Here is a 19,192-nt window from a genome sequence, read left to right on the forward strand (position 1 = left end):
TAACATGCACTTCATTTGAGCTCACTATAAGTAACATGTACATCATTTCTTTCAGAAGCCATTGTCACACTGACAATCCATGTAGCTCTGAATCTCAAGGGGTCAAGGTAGGTTGCAAACCAAGGTTTTAAGTTCCATACTTTTAGTGACTCTGCAAGTTCACTTTTTTCTATCCACTTGACATCCAGAGGTGAATAGCTTTTGAACTTTACCAAACAGCACCTTGCAACCTTGCCTTTTCTTTTCTTTCTTTATGTGCCAAAATCTGTTCCGGGACCAAGATCTCGTCAAGTTCCTCGACTTTCGGCTGATCTTCAGTTGGCATATCTTCTGGCACATCACCCGAATAGGGTCTGAGAAGACTCACGTGAAACGCATTGTGAATCTTCCAACTCTCAGACAATTTCAGCCTTTATGCAATAGCACTGATTTGCATACTGAGCATCGAAAACAATCTTTCTCTGCTCTTCATCTTGATCTTTGGAGATTAACCTGTGATCTACCCTTATGCTGTCACTTTTATTGGGCTGAGAATTCTCTTTTTGACCCAATTTTGGCAACATAACTGTAGTAGAAACCTTCACAACCAAAAATCCACATATCCAAGTGATTATCCACGCATAATAGAGCACTTTTGCAAACCTGTCCTGGAAATTCAGCACGCTGAATTCTCTGTTTTTAGCTCCTAAAATGCTCCAGATCACTTGTATTACTGTCCTCTAGCTTCTCGGAAGCTCTTGGGACAAAAAAGCATCAAATAGGGTCAAAACCCTAAATCTGCAGAAAAATACAGCAAGCTGTATTTTCTTCTTTCGGGCTCTGTTTTGCGTGCCAATTGCACCAATTCGTAGTCTTTGATCTTCTGCATCAATAGGACTACTTGCCCTTTGATTTACACGAGATTTCTCGCAAGAAATCTTGTTAAATCATCCTGTACCTGTTTTGAATTAGCCTTTAGCTAATTCGGTACCTGTATGAAATCATTCCAAGTGGAAGGAGTCTGTCCTTGTAACAACAGTGTATTCCACCGCTGACTTGCATTTTTTTTTTTCCCAGAAAAGTGGTAGCTTTCTTGACTTTAAATGCTCCTTCCAACAAATGCTTTGTCAAACTGTTCGAGGAAAGAGAAAACCTTTGTCCTCTCATCAAAGCCATTGAATGTGTCAATGGACTCACTGATCATCTTCTTTGTATGGCTTTAGCTTATCCATTGACTCCAAATTGTCAAAAGAGACAGTTTGCATAATGGGTACACCTGTGGGAGCCATCTGTACTCCCTGGCCAGTAACTTGTTGATGTCCAGGTGTCATATTCATTGATGGGATTGAAAAACCAGCCATACCCAAGTTGCCTTGTGACACCCCAAACTGACCTTGTGTGCCCTGAAATCCTGGGTACAAACCAATGTTTGCATACATGGGGTTGGGCACCATGCCTTGCATACCCCTAAACACTGTTCCTGGCATGCCAAAACTGCCTTGAACTTGATGTGCTATTGATGAAGATTGTATGAACTCCATAAATCTTGGATTCTCCATCAATTGCTTGAACATGGTCACAGCAGTAACAACTTGCAAAGCTTTCTCTGCTTGGCCTGAACTCTCGCCAATTTCATGTGCAGTTGGAATAGGCTGTCTATCCTCTGAAGAGGAACCCTCTTCCTTGTTGCCATCCTGTATTCAAAGAAAGACTCGTAACCTTTCTCACCTGTATCCAAAGAAAGACTCTCGTAGCCTTTCTCACCTGTAAATCCAAAGAAAGACTCGTAGCCTTTCTCACCTGTATCCAAAGAAAGACTTTCGTAGCCTTTCTCACCTGTAAATCCACTCGATCTACTTTCAAACTCTCTGTGTTTTCAAGGTCATCCCAAACTCTCTCTGTGTGTTTAACCCAAACTGACCAAGGCTCGCTTTTTAAGGAAAAAGTGATTTAATCTCGTCGATGGAACCATGTAATCGGCCTGTTAACTTCAAAAAGGGCGGTAGACTTTACTTTAAACCTTGATTTAGCTTTCACCCATTATTAGTCGTCTATTCTACCTGTGCTATAATGACACAAGAGAGGGGAATGGGATACAGATGCTAGAATGCATCTGTATGCGAGTCAGACACCAGATTGGCCCCTAACTTAGGCTCCCCTTTCGGTATTTCTTTATTGTCTAAAAGAGGGAATAAACTCTGTGGTTCCCTACAAGCTGCCCTGCACAAGCTTGGCTGAATTTCAACTGTTCTGGCCCGATTTCGATAGCATAACTGTACTAGGACCCTTCACAGTCAGTATTCCCACGCATAAAATGACTTTCCCGACGCATACGGGCACTTTGCAAAACCTGGCGAGAATCTGCAGCACGCTGAATTGTCTGTTTTCAGCCCCGAAAATGCGCCAGATCACCTGTTCAGCGGTCCCCTTGTGTCCCCGAACCTCCTGGGGGTATTAGGGTCCGTTTAGGGTCGAAACCCTAAACCCGCAAAAATACACAGCAGGCTGTAATTCCCTGTTTTGGGCTCCGTTTCACGTGCCGGTGCTGGTCGCATCTGTAGCAAGTCCTCGAGCTCCCGCACCTGTAGGGCTACTTGCCCTTTGAATCGGACGAGATTTCGCACGTGAAACCTCTCCGAATTCACCTATACCTGCGGGGGATTAGCCGCTAGCTAATCCAGTACCTGTGCAAGAGGCTCTTGCCTTGGCAATCGCGCATGAACCCACATAACTGTACATTGGTAAAATGAAAAGCCCACTAGAGGGGCATAACCATAAAGAATAGGGGAGAGAGAGAGCAGTGAGAGGTGTGCAGGTCATGACATCTTGCACCTCACTGTACATAGAGGGTAAGCCAACACTCCATTGAAGCTGTCCCACCTGTGACAGCACTCAAAAACGAGCTCACAGCTGAAAATCACGTTTTTGCCTTCTCTTTAAGTAGTAAACTAGTCTCAGAGTGCCAAGTGTCACTCATTTGTGCATTTTCCCGCTTTAGACCCTCGGGTCTAAAAATATCTCACCTGCAGCCTCTGTTGACTTGGCCATAGAGTAACCAAATGATTCCCATGTCAAACTGCACGTAATGACGCGAAGACATTTTGCCGTCCAAAAATAGCAGTCCCTAAAATTTAGGAGTTTCTGCCATTACATTCTTCTAGGTCATCTGACCCTCTTTGTACACTGCAGCCACACCGAGAACTGAAATGTAGCCTATGTAGCAAAGGATTCCGCTTTGGCTGGCCAATGACCTCACTTTGGCTAACCATAGTCCTTGTCCAACCTTAGTGCTCTTTAGCCCTCAGTCCTGGACTCTCTCTGAACAGTTCTACACTGGCTATGCAATGCAGGGCAGTTAGATTTCCAGAGGGGTGTTTCCAAAAGGTAAAACAAACAAAATTCCCCAAAGAAAGAGAAAGTAAACAAAAATGGAATTGCCACTGGTTGGTGACAGTAATCTCCTCCATGGTATATACAGGCTCGACTGCCCATATCTGCCTGTAAATCTCCTCCACATAGATTGAGTCCTTCTCTGGTGTATACCGTGTGTGTGCAATCCTTCGTGGTGTCTGAAAGGCGCTATACTGGAAAGAGACTGAAAAAGTCAGGAGAGCATGGTCCACTGCTATTCCAATAGGTCTAGGTCCCACACTGAGATCCTGAATACTAGAGATGAAGCTCGGTGAAGTCATGACATAGTCCACTGTACTGACCCCATGTCTGTGTGGAAAGCATGTGAATCCTCCAGATGGAGGAAAAATCTCTAGACCATTAAGTATGGCCAAACCATGCGTAGTCGTCATCTCCATGAGATATCTCCCATACTCTGTGTGCTCTCTGTCCTGTGAGTGTCTGTCAAGCCCCATCTCCGATATATCCATCTCTCTAAGCATCTCCTCCGAGGTATCATAAAATACCGTTTGGGAGTTGGTCGTCCTGGCATTAAAGTCTCCCAAGAGAATGATATCTCCATCTCTAGAAAACTCCCATATGTCATCATCAAGTATAGAGAAAGGGGATTGCCCTCTAAGTGAGGTATAGACTGATGTGCTAGTGGGAAAGCACACAACAATGTATAAGAATCTGCCCGTCTCAGCTCTCAGTCTCACCCACATGTATCTCGCCTGGTCATCTCTCCGGACAATCTGTAATAGCGGCTGCAACTCCTCCTTGAATAAGACTGCTACCCCTCCTGAACCTCGACTCCCATGCTGGGATCTAGTGTCTGGCCGACAAGCTGTCTCCCATGAATAACCAGTCACACTTGGCATCAATTGTCCAGATTTCTGATGTGTCTCTGAGTAAAAGACAATGTCTCTGTCTCTGAAGCTATCCTCAAAGGCACCCATATCCAGCCTATATGATCCATTACAATTCTATGTCGCCATCCGGAGTGTGGTCCCATACGTCTCGCACCGTCATGTTGTGCGTCTTTCCAAAACCACTACTTTCCCTCCTCTATAAAAGGCAATTTTTCCCTTCTCCCTCGCTGCTTTGATCTCTGGCATCAATTCTTGCATATGTGCTATTTGTGCTAAAGTAAGGTCATCCCCCATAAATATCCCAGCTTTTTTGAAGTGCTGGTCTGTTCTTCAGGAATTCCTTCCTTGTTTCCAAAGTCGGGAAACGCAAAATAAGTGCTCTCTCTTTGACGTTTCCCTTCTCATCTACTCCCTTCTTTCCTACTCTCCAAGCACTTGTGTGCATAGGTTCCGGGATGCCCATTCGCTGCAAGAGTTCCTTCACTTCTTCTTCTACATTTTCGGTGTCTTTGATACCAGTAATACGCACATGGAGGGCTCTATTCCTCCTCGTGTGTTCCTCCTCAATGGTCATATTGATGATGGTAGAAGTCTGTGCGGCTTCTGGCATCCGGGCCTTCCCTTTCTTTGCACCTTCAATCCATTTTTCTGCTTCGTCAACTTCTCCTGTGTTTTAAAAAGGCGCTCCGCCCATGAGGAAGCCTCTTTCGAGTTTTGTTCCTCCCCTTCGCGCAGAGTTTTCACCTGCTCCTTAATTTCTTCGAGCTCCTTTAGCATCGAGGGCTAATTTCCCCCCTCCATTTTGGGCATAATTTTGCAAGCTGCAAGTTCCCCTTTAAGCTCTTCAATCACTGCATCCTTTTCCTTCATGCACTTTTCCACATTGGTTTTCCGAGATTCAAAGCTTGCAATTGCCTCATCCAACTTTTTCTGCATAATACATTCCATTACATTCACTTCTGCCCGCATTAGAGCCTGCATCTCCCCTTTCACGGATAGATACATCTCATCATGCTTACCAAGCATCGCTTTATCCAATTCTTTCCTCATATCTGCATACATAGAATTCTTATAACTCTCTGCGTTTGTGTACATCTCTTTCCCGATGTCATCTCTCATAAAGCTGAGCTCCGATTTAATCATCACTTGAACCCTCTCCATCATTAAATCATCTTGGACTTTGACGGTTTTCCCTGCCCGTAGAGAGCTTGGCGAGAGTATACTATCTATGATCCTCCGCTTGAATGTCGCTTTCATTTTTTGTGGGGTGGTGAAGCCACTTGCATCACCATCCTCGACTGGTTGGTCCATCCGAGAGAGAAGAACAGAGCAAGCACTGAGTCAAGGCCCTCACTAGCTGCCAATGGTGTTGATGTGGCAGAGCAATGTAAGTTGTTGCAGCCTCGCCTTGCAGAGGTCTCGCCCTCGCCCTCGCCCTGGTTGGCCTCGCCCTCGTCACCAAGTCCTCGCACGCCTTGGCCGCCCTCGTCCTTGCCCTGGCTGGCTTGCCCTCGCCCTTGGCTGGCTCTTCTCGCCCTCGCCTTGGAGAGAGAGAGAGAGAGAGAGAGAGAGAGAGAGAGAGAGAGAGAGAGAGAGAGAGAGAGAGAGAGAGAGAGAGAGGAGGCTCAAGGCATGTGGGAGGTGGGGGGGGATCCTATGCCAAAAGGTAACCCAAAAACCTCCCCAAAAAAAGCGCAGTCAACGGACTAAAAAACCGGTCAAACGTACTAAAAAACCACCGGACGCAATGGACGCCTTGATCGGACAGGACGCCACCGTATGCCTCGTTCCGTCCGACGGACGAGAACAACCCTGACTGCTGGCACTATGTAGCTATCAAGATATCGAGTCTCCTTGTGTAGATAATTATTAAGCAGACGTCGTTTCACCATTAGATGTTCCATTATTTATGTGGTTGCAAGTCCATTTCTATGGTGAAGGTGCGTGGAGGTTTCGTGTCGCACCCGAGGGATGGGCCGCTATGTGTTGATAGTTTTCTTTTTTAGCTTTCTCTAGGATAGGGCTCGACCTTTCTTGGTGTAGAGAGTGCTCCTACGATTAGATTTAGATTGCATATGCTTCATGAGTTTTCTTGGATGGAGGAGACTTTTTATGATACCTTTTAGGAGATTGGTCCCTAGAAGTATCTGCTGTTAGAATGAAAGCGGGTATGCATGATCAATACTAACTTACTCGGACTGTTCCAAAGATGATACCTTGACTCCTGCAAACTAGCTCACAAGGTTCCAGGCATTATTCCTTGGGCTTTCCTAGGCTCACTTGCCTCTGGGCTAGTTGTAGCATGGCCAGATGTGTCAGGTGCAGCGGAAGCGTTTAAGGATTTAGCTCAGATCTAGTACTCTGTACAAACACAAGGTTACTTTATTTCACTTGAAAGAACCGAACTGGACTGAATGAAAGAAAGAGACTGAGATAAGGAGAGAGAGAAAAAGAGAGACGACACGGGATGTTGGGTCCCAACCACCCTCAAGGGCCCCCTTGCTATGTTTCTAGAGCAAGTATTTGCTTTATTACTTGCACAAATGCTGATACAATGACTTAATGTTGAGATGCTAGTGGGTACGTGATGCAGATGCTTGGTATTGTTGAGATAATGAAGGGTACTGCGGTAGATGCTTTGAGGTACTGCTAAGGATACTTGGTACTGGAGAGGCTAAGTGCTGGGTATTGCGGGTACTTGGTGCTTGGTATTGCAGGTACTGGTGGAGATGCTTGGTGTTGCGTCGACGACGACGACGACAGTCACTTTTCTGCGGTGTTAATGGGTACTGCTAGAGATGCTTGGTACTGCGACGATGACGACGAGGCTGCGGGCTGATTTGCTATCGCCGAGGTCAATGATGGCTTAAAAACTGAAAACGCTGGCCTCGGTGGCTAATCTGAAAACGCTGCTAATATGCAAGGGTTGATCGATGAATTCACAGTGCTTAGGGTAGAAATCGTTAGTGGGAGAGGCTGAGGGAAAATGCCAAGGCTAGATGAAAACGCTGATGGCTGCTGGGTACCATTGAGAAGAGTATGGTGTCGATACTACGTCTTTTGCCTCTTGTGTCTTCTCTAGCGCCCAAAGGGCTTCTTTTATAGGTCTTTTAACTATTTGCCCTACCTACTTTTAATAAATGTCATGTCAAATTAATTTATTGATAAATGACATAAGTGACTGTTCATATGCCTATATGCTTAAGTGACTTAACTGTGCAAGTGAGGGTATGCAACTATGACTTGCCTGATCATGCACGTCCTTCTAGAGGCTCACAAAATGCCATGTATTTTCTTATTTTTGGTTATTTTCATTTATTATTTTTAAGTGACTTTCCAACAAAAGTAGGTAGGGCAATTTTGCTAAGTTAATATATAAGAAAACCCAAGTTAGCACTTTCTGGCAGAAGAGGCAGCAGGAGCTTCTCACTCAACAGGCCACTTCTCAGCAATACCCCCTCAAGCACCTTGGCGTTTTTGGAGATCCCATCCTCGCCGACCCGCAAGATCTTGCGTTTTCAGCCTAGCCTGGATCGTCAACACCACCAGAACCCTAGCGCTAGCAGATTACTGCCATCGCCAACAAAATTCATCAGCATTACTAGCGTTTTTCCACAGCAGCCTATTAGCGTTTTTGGTCTCCACAGCCAATGTTTTTCAGTTTCAGCCCTTATCGCATCAGATCCACAGCATTTCCAGCCCTACGACACAGTAGCAGATCAGCCCCAAGACGGTTGCAAATGCTCCCCCATTTTCAGCCATAAAAACGCAGCCAAAACAGTCATTTTCAGCCACCGAAACAGTCCAAGAATTTCAGCCTAAAGAAGATCACAGATTCAGCCATCAAGTCGTCGTCGTCATCACCGTCGTCGTCATCGGCATAGTCCCATTGCATCAGTCCATTGCATTCGCATTGTACACCTTTGTGCAATCAAAGCAGACCACTCTCGCTGACGAGAGTGGGGCCTTCGGAGGAGGGTTTTACAACCTCTCGGTGTCGTATCTCTTCTCTCTCCTTTCAGTCTCATTCACTTGCACGCACAATCCACTCCCTTTGTTCGTGATCATAGCACTCTCCATAAGACGGAAGGCTCTCTCTTTCCCTAAAGAACTAAAAGGAACCTTGAGCAATAAAGATCACTAATCTTGAGAAAATACAACATTCATTGCGCTGCACCTAACATTGGTATTAGAGCTTTGGAAGTGTTCTGCATTACTCAAGGAAAGAACCACAAGAACCACAAGAATTTTTTTGCTTGTTGCGATCGCACGAACCCAAGTTTACTTGGGTTCGTGCGATTCCTAATCTTGTTTTGTTGAAGAGTGACAGGAATCCCAAGAAAGAAGGGCTTGTCCAGCCTCCTTTTGTGTCTCTTTTCACTCATTGAGAGCGGACCGTGCACTTAGCGGCCGGCCAATCGACGTGAGGTGGGAAAAAGCAACCTTGGTGTGAGCGCAAGGCTGCCAAGGGGTGCGTCCGCAGAAAGGAGTAGAACTCAGGTGAAGAGAAGATCCTTCTCCAACGCGATTTTCAAGCGAAAGAAACCTCAAGAACCTACAAGAACCCACGACTTCAGAATGATCATCACTCGAAGCGGAATGGATACTTCTCTTGGAGGTGATGAGCATGAGAGAGGCGAAGAAGAATTTTCCCCACCAGGAGGTTTTTCTGACCCTTCCCCATCTACGACGAAGATTGCACTAACTCCTATGGAGGATTTAAAGCAGATGTTTATGGAAAGAATGGCAGAAATAAAACGCAGACACGCAAAAGAAAAAGCAGAAAGAGAAGCCGAAAGAAAGGCAAGACAAGAACGGCGTGACCGACACATGCAAGAGTTCTTGCGACTCTTGTATCCCGTGCCGACTCAGATGCAAGAGATTCAAGAGACGGAGACTCTCTCAGTCTCTTCTTCTCCATCGCATGATACACAGGATTTGTATGATTGTGTGAAGCATGATGATGTTTTGATTGACAATGATAAGCACAATGATTTGCATGATGATAAGCATGATGATTTGGATGACAAAGATAAGCATGATGATTTGAATGATATTGCTAAGCATGATGATTTGGATGCCAATGACAAGCATGATGATTTGCATGATCAAGATGTGATTTCTCACAAGCATGATGAGCTGCATGAAGATGATGTGATTGTTCACAAGGATGATGTGTTAGCGGATGCTTTTCCTAGCGAAACTAACCTCGTTGTAGATTCGATCAATCACAAAGACCCGATCTTGGCTTTCGAGTCGAGGTCCAAAGAACCCCCACAGGACGATTCGATCATTCAGGACGAACCGATCCTGGCTTTCAAGCCTTGGTCCAAAGAACCCTCACAGGAAGTATTATGTGTTCGCATGATTGATACGCATGCATTGTTCGAGTGTTTCATTCGTGAAGGTTTCCTGTATTTTAGTCAGCATCGTTATGTGATCCCTTTTCCTAGGCATGACATATTGTATGTTGAGCACGTCTCTCTCATGGATGAGCACGAATTATGCGGATTGTTCATGACAAGTTGAAAAGTTTGTATGTAAGGAAGTCGCATTCCATGTCTCTTCCTTGGCATGACACAGTTTCCGAACGAGCATATGATAGTATGAGCACCAAACATGGGCATTTGCATTGTGATTTGCCACAGTTGATTGTTTTCGATCAAACAAAAAAGATTCGAGCGCATTGTTTGCATGTGTTTGATGAACGGGTTGTCACTCCGTCTCTATGTTCATCTACATTGCATACACAGTCTTTGGAGAAGACAAGATTCTTTTCCTTCACTTTACATGGAATAGGTATGTTCATGGTTTTGTGTTGGAGATGGTTTCAAGAATTTTCAGCCATGGAGATTCTTGAAGATAGAAGAAGCACGACTCTAGACGAAGTTGAAGCAAGAAAGGAGGTTCAGAAGACTTTGAGTCGCTTTCGGCGTGGCCCAAAGAAGCAAGCGTTGGAGACCTTTATGAAGTTCAAGTACCGCACGACCCGCACAACAGAGTGGGCCAGCGAAGAGTCCCTTCCAGGATTCCGGATGCTGTTGGTGATCTCCCTCGACGCCATACAGTTCGGTATCAGTACCTCACTTTGAAAAGGAGGGGATATCACGTGACACTATGTGTCCGTGGACAAAGCTACACCACAGCAGGGTTCAGTCAGTACAGTCAGTTTAGATTAGTAGTGATCTGGCACTTTTGTGAGTCTATTCGTAGACCGTGCATACCTAGTCACTTAGCATAGATGCATATCCTCCGGTTGCACACAACATGATCATCGGAATTCCCATCAGAATCCATTAGCATCAGTTAGGGGAATTTTCCAGTGCATTTAGCCTATTTTCCTATTTTTGGTTATTTTCATTTATTATTTTTAAGTGACTTTCCAACAAAAGTAGGTAGGGCAATTTTGCTAAGTTAATATATAAGCAAACCCAAGTTAGCACTTTCTGGCAGAAGAGGTAGCAGGAGCTTCCCGCTCAACAGGCCACTTCTCAACAGTACCCCCTCAAACACCTTGGCGTTTTTGGAGATCCCACCCTGGCCGACCCGCAAGATCTGGCGTTTTCAGCCTAGCCTGGATCGTCAACACCACCAGAACCCTAGCGCTAGCAGATTACTGCCATCGCCAGCAAAATTCATCAGCATTGCTAGCGTTTTTCCACAGCAGCCTATTAGCGTTTTTGGTCTCCACAGCCAGCGTTTTTGGCAAGAGGAAAGGCAGCCCAGCGTTTTTCAGTTTCAGCCCTTATTGCATCAGATCCACAGCATTTCCAGCCCTACGACACAGTAGCAGATCAGCCCCAAGACGCTCCCCCATTTTCAGCCATAAAAACGCAGCCAAAACAGTCATTTTCAGCCACCGAAACAGTCCAAGCATTTCAGCCTAAAGAAGATCACAGATTCAGCCATCGAGTCGTCGTCGTCATCACCGTCGTCGTCATCGGCATAGTCCCATTGCATCAGTCCGTTGCATTCGCATTGTACACCTTTGTGCAATCAAAGTAGACCACTCTCGTTGACGAGAGTGGGGCCTTCGGAGGAGAGTTTTACAACCTCTCGGTGTCATATCTCTTCTCTCTCCTTCTCTCAGTCTCATTCACTTGCACGCACAATCCACTCCCTTTGTTCGTGATCATAGCACTCTCCATAAGACGGAAGGCTTTCTCTTTCCCTAAAGAACTAAAAGGAACCTTGAGCAATAAAGATCACTAATCTTGAGAAAATACAACATTCATTCCGCTGCACCTAACATTGGTATCAGAGCTTTGGAAGTGTTCTGCATTACTCAAGGACCTAACTATAGTCTAGCGTCAGTCTTAGTTAGCTTAGAATCTAGCTTAACATGCCAGGCTAGATTCTAAGCTAACTAAGACTGACGCTAGACTATAGAAGAAGCTTGTCCACGTGGTGCAACTGCAGTGCGTACGTGACAAGATGGCACACGGAGCTAGCAGTTACTCGACAATAGCAGACAATCACCATATCATTTGGGGATTATTTTCCAAAGGATAGTCATCTATCCCTACCCTTGTTTGTTACATACGAGAAGAATTCAAACCGCCTTTGTCATTGTGAGGGTACTTGGACTTTAGAGCGTATGGACTATGGAGTTCACAAACTTACCTCTCATCTGCAATAGGAACTATTTTAATTATGCAATTTTAAGTCCATGAGGGTAGCAATTGTTGGAAGTCTTACCAGCTTCTTTACTACAGCAGCAGGATACAAACTAGAGGTAGGAGTGTAAAAGATTCTACTCTTTGCTCTTTCTTTGATTGTGCAGAGATGTTTTTGAAGTGTTTTGCTTTTTCTTGTTTACACTTATCTTGGACAGGAACAAGCAGAAACGTATTTTAGAGTTAACAGTAGCTGTGGTTACAGTAGTTGGTGTTGCAGTCTTAGCTGCTGTGGCTGTGACATGGGCAAGTTGCGGACCCACTGCTTTTGTGGATGCTGTGGCCAAATCAGGATTTTCTGCTGCCTTTGCTTTATTTTTTGTGTCGGAGATTGGAGACAAAGTCAGCCCTTATGCTTAAAAAATTGACTAGAAGAACTTACTTCCCCTTAATGGTGCTCTCTTGGGCCATTTAATGCCTTTGCAAAAGTTTACTGATTTTGTATGCTCGAATTTTATTGCAGACTTTCTTCATCGCTGCCTTGCTTGCACTGAGACATGCTAAAATTTTGGTGAGTGATTGTTAAGCTTAGTGAAGAGATTCCTTTTCTCTTTCTCAATGTTGCCATAGTTTGCGCCAATGTGTTTAGATCGAGGAAGTATGGAGGTTTATGTGAAAATGTATTCAAGTAATATAGAGTTTCATTGGCTAGCCCAGTGCTTATTGTGCTAGCTGGCTATTTGAATCTGCCACTTTTGCATTAATAAACGAGGTCAGTCCTAGCTTCATTCTCATTACCTCTTTTTCTCGCCCTCAATTGTTTGTGATCAACAGATCATGAGTTCTTCTTGCAAGTGCTGTGCCTGGGTATATTGACCTGGGAATTTTTTGACATTACGTCCAAGGTTGACATGTACAAACGTCCAGTGCTGGTACTGTCCGGTGTTCGTATGGCACAGAATGGACTAAGCCAAAGCTATTACGACACATACGATTAAGAAAGCGGAGAAGAAAGGGTCTAGGAAAGAGCTTAGGATGCCAAAGTTGAAAGGCCCAAATGGCGTCTTTGTAGCACATGATGCTTGAATGTTGGCCCCACACACCCTTGAGCCTCGGGCCTTGACCCATTGGCCTTGTGACAAAAGTGGCTTGAAGGACCCAAATTTTCCCAAAACAAAAGCCTTCCTGTGACCGATCAAACTGATTGGACGCCTTACATACTAATTCGGTCGTCCATACAGGACTCGACAGGTCGAACGCTTTGGTTCGTTCATTGGGCATGGACAACCCTGCTTATGTCCCTGCAGTTTGATGGGCCTCATAATCATGTATTGTAATGATTGTTTAAAAACCTACTTTGTAATGTAATTCTGAAGTTTGAGTGACTCTGATTCTCTAGGGAGAGCGTCTCATCTGACAAATGTATTGTGGTGTCACTTGCTTTGTACAGGTGCTTTTGGGTGCATCTGCTGCTGTAGCGATGATGACCATAATTTCAGTTGCAATCGGAAGAATATTTCAAGCAGTACCAGCTCATCTGAGAACAAGTAGAACGTCCTCTCTAATGTGCCTTAAACATTGCCTTGCTCTTTGCTTGATTGCAATGCATGTAAGAAAGTTAAGCTTTGTGCAATATATTTTGCAAGAAGGGTTAGGGAATTTGAATCTTAAGATTTACATTCTATGAACTATGCATTGTTTTAGTTCTCTTTGGAAAAAGTTTTGGATTTTGGGACGACGAGTTTGAATAAGAGAACCATCCAAACTGAGGCAAAATATTTATGGATTTTCCTGCCTTAGAGTCCTGCTTCCTAGTTTAGTTGCCATAGGAGTACCCATAACCAGGTAACGACAGTAGGGAACAATCAAGTTTATATAATAACAATAATTGGTGCAGTTTTTGGATTAATTTTTGATAAAGAGAAACCAATATTTTTACTTGAAAATGATTTTAGAAAAGGCGTAAACAAAACAAGTTAAAGAAGCTTTTACTTAACTGAAACTTTGAAACGAATACTCGACTTTAAGCAATTTTTACTATCTGTAAAGCAGACTTGGCTCTGAGTTTTGCTTGTACCTCACTAGAATGCATTTGTTGAAGCTTAATAAACCTGATAATTTCTTACTGCTACAGCTCTTCCCATTGGTGAGTATGCTGCAGTGGCTCTTCTAGTGTTTTTTGGATTAAAATCATTGAAAAAGGCATGGGATTTGCCCGCTGCACCTTCCAAAGACATGAGAAAAGATTCTTTTGAGATGAGAGAGCTCAATGAAGCAGAGGAGGTTCTTAAGAAGGCGGAGGTATGAAATACCTGTAGCTTAACTTTGCAAGGACTATTGCACATGAATTCTTATCTATGTCTGCAAATGGTCTAAAAGACCTGTGAGACCAAAAAATTACATACCATATAATCCAGATGTCTAGTACCAAAAATACAAAAGACTAAGGTAACAAATGCTACTAGGTAAACAGATAAATGGACTATTAGAGCCAGCTGGTAGCAGCTCTCCCACTGTAAAGTAGCGTCACATGGACTCTCTCATTGGTGGGTGCATCGCGGCACTCTGTAAAGGACCTTGTAGGAGCTGCTCTATGCCTCTCTTAGAGCTGCTCTAGAGAAAGCTGAGCAAATGAATGGTGCTTTTAATTGAGCAACTCGATTGAGGAGTGTCAAATGTTACCTTTCAGTACTTCTATCGAATGTGTGCTTATCTGCAGGTTAATCAAACAAGCACACCTTTTGAAATTCTGTGGGAGACTTTCAGTCTGGTGTTTTTGGCTGTAAGTAATGTAGCTATTTTTTTGTCATACTTGTGTTTTAATACTGGCAATGTGATTCGATCCCTTAAATCTCCTTTTGTGAGGTGAGTTTTTGTTCATATCTGAGTAAGGATGTCCTTATTGAGAGGTCCTGATGTCATGCTTGCAGGAGTGGGGAGATAGGTCTATGCTTGCAACAATAGCTCTTGGTGCTGCACAGGTAGTTTTTTGCAGTTAGCTCTCCCACGGTTTTGTAGGTTCTGATCTGTTTTTTTGGCTCTTGCAGGCTCCTGTGAGTGTTGCAACTGGGGCAATAGCAGGGCAGGTCATTGCTACGGGGCTTGCTATTCTCGGTGGGGCATTCCTAGCACAGTATATTTCAGAGAAGATGGTAATCCTATCTTTCAGCATTACACCTGTATGGATCTTTAGAAGCACATCGATAATTGGTTTAAGGGAAAATGGTCAAAATACCCTGGAAATTTGTGGAATTTCCAATATATCTGTCAAATTTGAAAACTTCATTAAGTGCTTTTGTACCAATTTTGGATGGATTGCTCCAATTTTTGCACAGTTTACTTTTTTTGACAATAGAGATTTATCGTGAAGTGTCTTAGACAAAAAAATTCACCAATGTGCCCACAAATAGAAACATTTGTGTGTACAAATGATGAAGCATTTCACCTTGAGGGCCGATAATACCATCTGAAATCTTAGTTCTATCATTGTTTATTGAGGGAGAACCAGTCTTCCTATGAAGAGTTAGCACAAACATATATCTTGGAGATGTTTAGAGAGATTGACAAGGGGCATTTTGGGAATTACAGAAAAATTTAAGAGCATTTTGGAAAATTTTGGCAAAATATGACGAGCAAATCATCTCCAATTATATGTTTCTTATTTTATGGGTGCTTCATAAAGCGAGGAGGGTTAAGCATATCTCAAATGAAAGCTGCTTCAGGCTTTTTGTTGATATTTACCAGGAAGGATTCAAACTATTCTTATGCTGAAATTGATTGATGCTGGGTATTGTGCAGGTCCACTATATTGGTGGTTTCCTGTTTCTTGCTTTCGCTGCTGCGACACTTTTGGGAGCTTTATAAGATTTTGTAGAGTGTCCACACTCTTGGCTAAAGGGGTCATCAATTTTTGCTTGACATCTGAAGTGAAGAGCAAGCCAGGTTAGTCTCCAGATGATGAGATACTGTTTTGCTGTGCTTTGTTGGTTTTTAACATTTTTTATAGCTCTCATTCAACATGTTATGCTCCTAGTAAAAGAAACCATCTGTGCGGGGGAAGATAGTAGGGACCCATTACGCCCACAAGGGGCCATACCGTGGGGATGATTTCCCCGGAGAAGTTGGTAACACACCCATCAAGCGCAGCCTGTGAGCCTCAAACCCTCAACCTTAAAGCTACATCATGAAGGCTCAACCAACTGAGCTAAGCTCTTTGGGTGCTTTTTGATTTGGTTATAATGTGTCATGAATGTGGATCTTTAAGAACCAACTATTTTAATTTTTACTGCTGTTTTTGAAATTGCTACTTGATCTTGCAGAATGCAGCCAAAGCAGAACATGTTAAACTTATGCTGAACTATTTGTTGACGACTGCAAATTAAGTTGATGGAGCCTGGGAGAAGAAAATACATTTTCTGCCTCTTAACCATTTTCTTTTCCAACACATTGCTTGTATTATGTTCGAGTTATCGGTATTTATGTGTGAATTATAACAAATGGGAACAGAAATTGATAGAAGAAGAGACAGCAAGGTATTTGAGGCTTTATTTTTAACTCTTGATTTTGTAAGAGGAGGATGTAATCGTCGTATGAAATTTGTAAAGCCATGGCCTCTCGTCTCAAACAAAGAGATCCCACTTAATTTGTGTCAAATATGGAGTCGTGATGGAGCTATGTGAAAAGTATTAGTGTTGGAACTGTGAGAGGTGTTAGCAGGATCTAGGTAGAGAAGAGTGCAGACAAACTTTGCAAATTGTATAAGGGAGATTCTTGAAACTTCACTAGTGAGCTAGAATATGATGGTGTTGTTCATGCATGCTCTTAGTGACAAGGAGTAAGGTACAATATTGTTGTATTTCACATGCATTCTCACTGAAGCTTATATAATTTGTTCGAGGATGCACAGGGTGATAACGAATAAAACAGATAGCGATATTACGGTTGTTACAGATGGTCTATTTACATAGTGTTCCAAGTCGTCATCAGCTTGGATGATTTATGTTGGATTCCAACAAGCTAGGTCTTAGAGCGAGCTAGATAGAGTGAGGTTTTTTTTTGGGACGGCCGCCCTCCCTACATCTCCTTCCTCCTCTCGCTACCCATGTGCTTCCTCATCTTCCCTTGCTCCTCAGCTAGCAACCACCCTCCCTTCCTCAAGACCCTCTCCCCCCCCCCCCCCCCCCAAAAAAAAAATCTCTCTTCCCCCCCTTCCATTTTTACAAATTATGTAGATGCTATCTTTCTACATGTATACACTTTGTTATCGTTTTACATGCAGAAAAATGATTCACTACATCTCTCTATGGATTCTCAAAAAAAAATTTGCATGCAAGAGGTAGCAAAAATTTCTTTTATCAAGCTTGGTAGGTTCTTGAACATTATGTAGGATTTTCTAGCCCTTATTCAATGGATCTAAGAGTGTTTTAGAGAGAGAAAGAGGGAGAGAGTTCTTTTGGAATTAAATTCAATGAGAAACCCTACAAAGTTCAAAGAACTTAGCAAGGATGAATAACATGTTAGAGGGGAGGCGTACAATCATCATCATACTCGAATTCAAATATAGTAAAGTTGTCTATTTTTTTTATAAAAAAAAAAAGCAAAACTCACAATTGTGAGTAAATTATATTAATCAACCCAAATAGTTACATGGTCTTGTCATGCTCGTGTTGAGCCATGACATCATCCACGGCCACAAGTTACATCGGCTAATAGGGCAGCCAACCCAACCAACTTATCCGTGATACATGAGGTTCATTATCATGTTCTCCTGAGAACTATCATGTTCTTTTGAGAACTTTTAATAGCCAAGATTTTCCCCCGTCCTAGGCATGCCCTTTGCTAACAGCAAGGCACAAGTAGTCCTAGGCCAATCCTCCGATTGTTGCTTGCACCCGAGCGTCCATATTAGCACTTTGCTTTCTTGTATAATTTCTGCGAAGCTTGCCACCTAAAGTCCTCCTTCAAACACACGTCGGTTCCTTGTTTGCCATACATTATGTAGGAAGAAGTACTTGACGATTTGAGTGTTGATAAGGATGGTAGGACCACTTGAATTCTTTCCTCCAAGGAAAAGATCAGTCTTGTAAAACCCAATTTTCCATGTTCTTTGGACCCACTTGCATATCTTCCCTGCGACGCCTTTGATAGTTGGGCAATCCATGAAGAGATGGGCCAGATCTTCACTAGCCAACCTGCACCCCAAGCATCGATCTGATCCAATCCCTCTATCCTGAATCTTCACCTCCGTCGGAAGAGCACCCCAAATTACCTTCCATAATAATACCTTCATGTGCTGCGGAATCTTTGGCTTCCAAATGTTCTCCATTACTTTCCTCCGGCCATTGTTTTTTCCATACCTTGCTAAGGGGGCTAGACCAATTCTTCTTATGCATCATTGTATGGTAGATGTCTTTAGGATGGGGTTTCCATAAGAGACTGCTTCCAGGCCATTTCCAGGCATAACTCCGAAACACAGATAGGCATCACTAAATTGTTAAGCTCTTTCATCACTTTGTGGATTAGCAAGACCTCCAAGCTATTCAGTTGGTGCTGGGTAACCAGTAGGTCAATGGTTTTCCAACTCTTGTTGTCACTCTCCCAGAAGTGCCCCAATCGATTCAGACCCTTATTATTCAGATTCCTGGCTATCTCTATCCAATAGGGAATTTGTAGCGGTTTTATAACTTTGGACAGCCAAGGGGACCAATGCAAAATGGAGTTCTTGAAGTATCTGGTTTTCTCCCCCCACATTAAGACTCCTGCTGCTCTATTGCATTTTCTTACCAATTCTCCTGAGCTGCCCCCAGCCTTAGAGTAATCCACGTCGGGGCTAACAGCTTGTCATGAACGCCACCCCTCTCCACTTTCCCCCTTTTGAGCCAAGTGTAGCTGCTTCCATTATATCTTTGATCATGACAGTTCAAACTTGATCCTATTTAGCCAAGAAAACAACAAATTTGGCACAGCAAGCTTCTGCATGGTCCACAGGGTTCATAATTCCGAGGCCTCCTTGATTCTCCGTCCGAGCAACTGATTCCCAACGGGCCTATTGCCATGGCCTGGAGGATTTCGTGTTGTTTTTCCATAAAAATCTTTTCATTGGTTTTAAGAACTCTTTCCAGTGACACTTAGCCATCTTGAGAAGCGGGCTAGTGAAGGCAATATAAGGAATCATAAAGGTATTTATCACTTTAATCCGACTTGGGAATGGGAGAAGAGCATACTCCCACCTACTCATTTTTGTTTTGATTTCAAGCACCCACTCAAATCTTTGCTTGTGAGTTACGTCCACCCCCAAGGGGGCTCCCAGATGTCTGAAGATATTCCCTTTTTTTA

At 43.5% G+C, this 19,192-nt stretch overlaps 1 protein-coding gene across 1 annotated transcript; it reads left to right on the top strand.

Moving 5' to 3' along the window:
• Window positions 1-11,745: 11,745 nt before the first annotated feature.
• LOC147442907 (protein PAM71-homolog, chloroplastic-like) lies at window positions 11,746-16,521 on the top strand. Its single transcript, XM_086529739.1, has 10 exons — window positions 11,746-11,984; window positions 12,076-12,259; window positions 12,381-12,428; window positions 12,570-12,629; window positions 13,308-13,404; window positions 13,992-14,158; window positions 14,577-14,639; window positions 14,788-14,838; window positions 14,905-15,009; window positions 15,656-16,521. The coding sequence occupies exons 1-10, from the start codon at window positions 11,911-11,913 to the stop codon at window positions 15,719-15,721; spliced, it is 915 nt and encodes a 304-aa protein (XP_086385865.1). The 5' UTR covers window positions 11,746-11,910; the 3' UTR covers window positions 15,722-16,521.
• Window positions 16,522-19,192: the final 2,671 nt, after the last annotated feature.

This window comes from Adiantum capillus-veneris, chromosome 14 (genome assembly GCF_014529385.1).
Source record: "Adiantum capillus-veneris isolate H3 chromosome 14, ASM1452938v2, whole genome shotgun sequence".
Classification (NCBI taxonomy): domain Eukaryota; kingdom Viridiplantae; phylum Streptophyta; class Polypodiopsida; order Polypodiales; family Pteridaceae; genus Adiantum; species Adiantum capillus-veneris.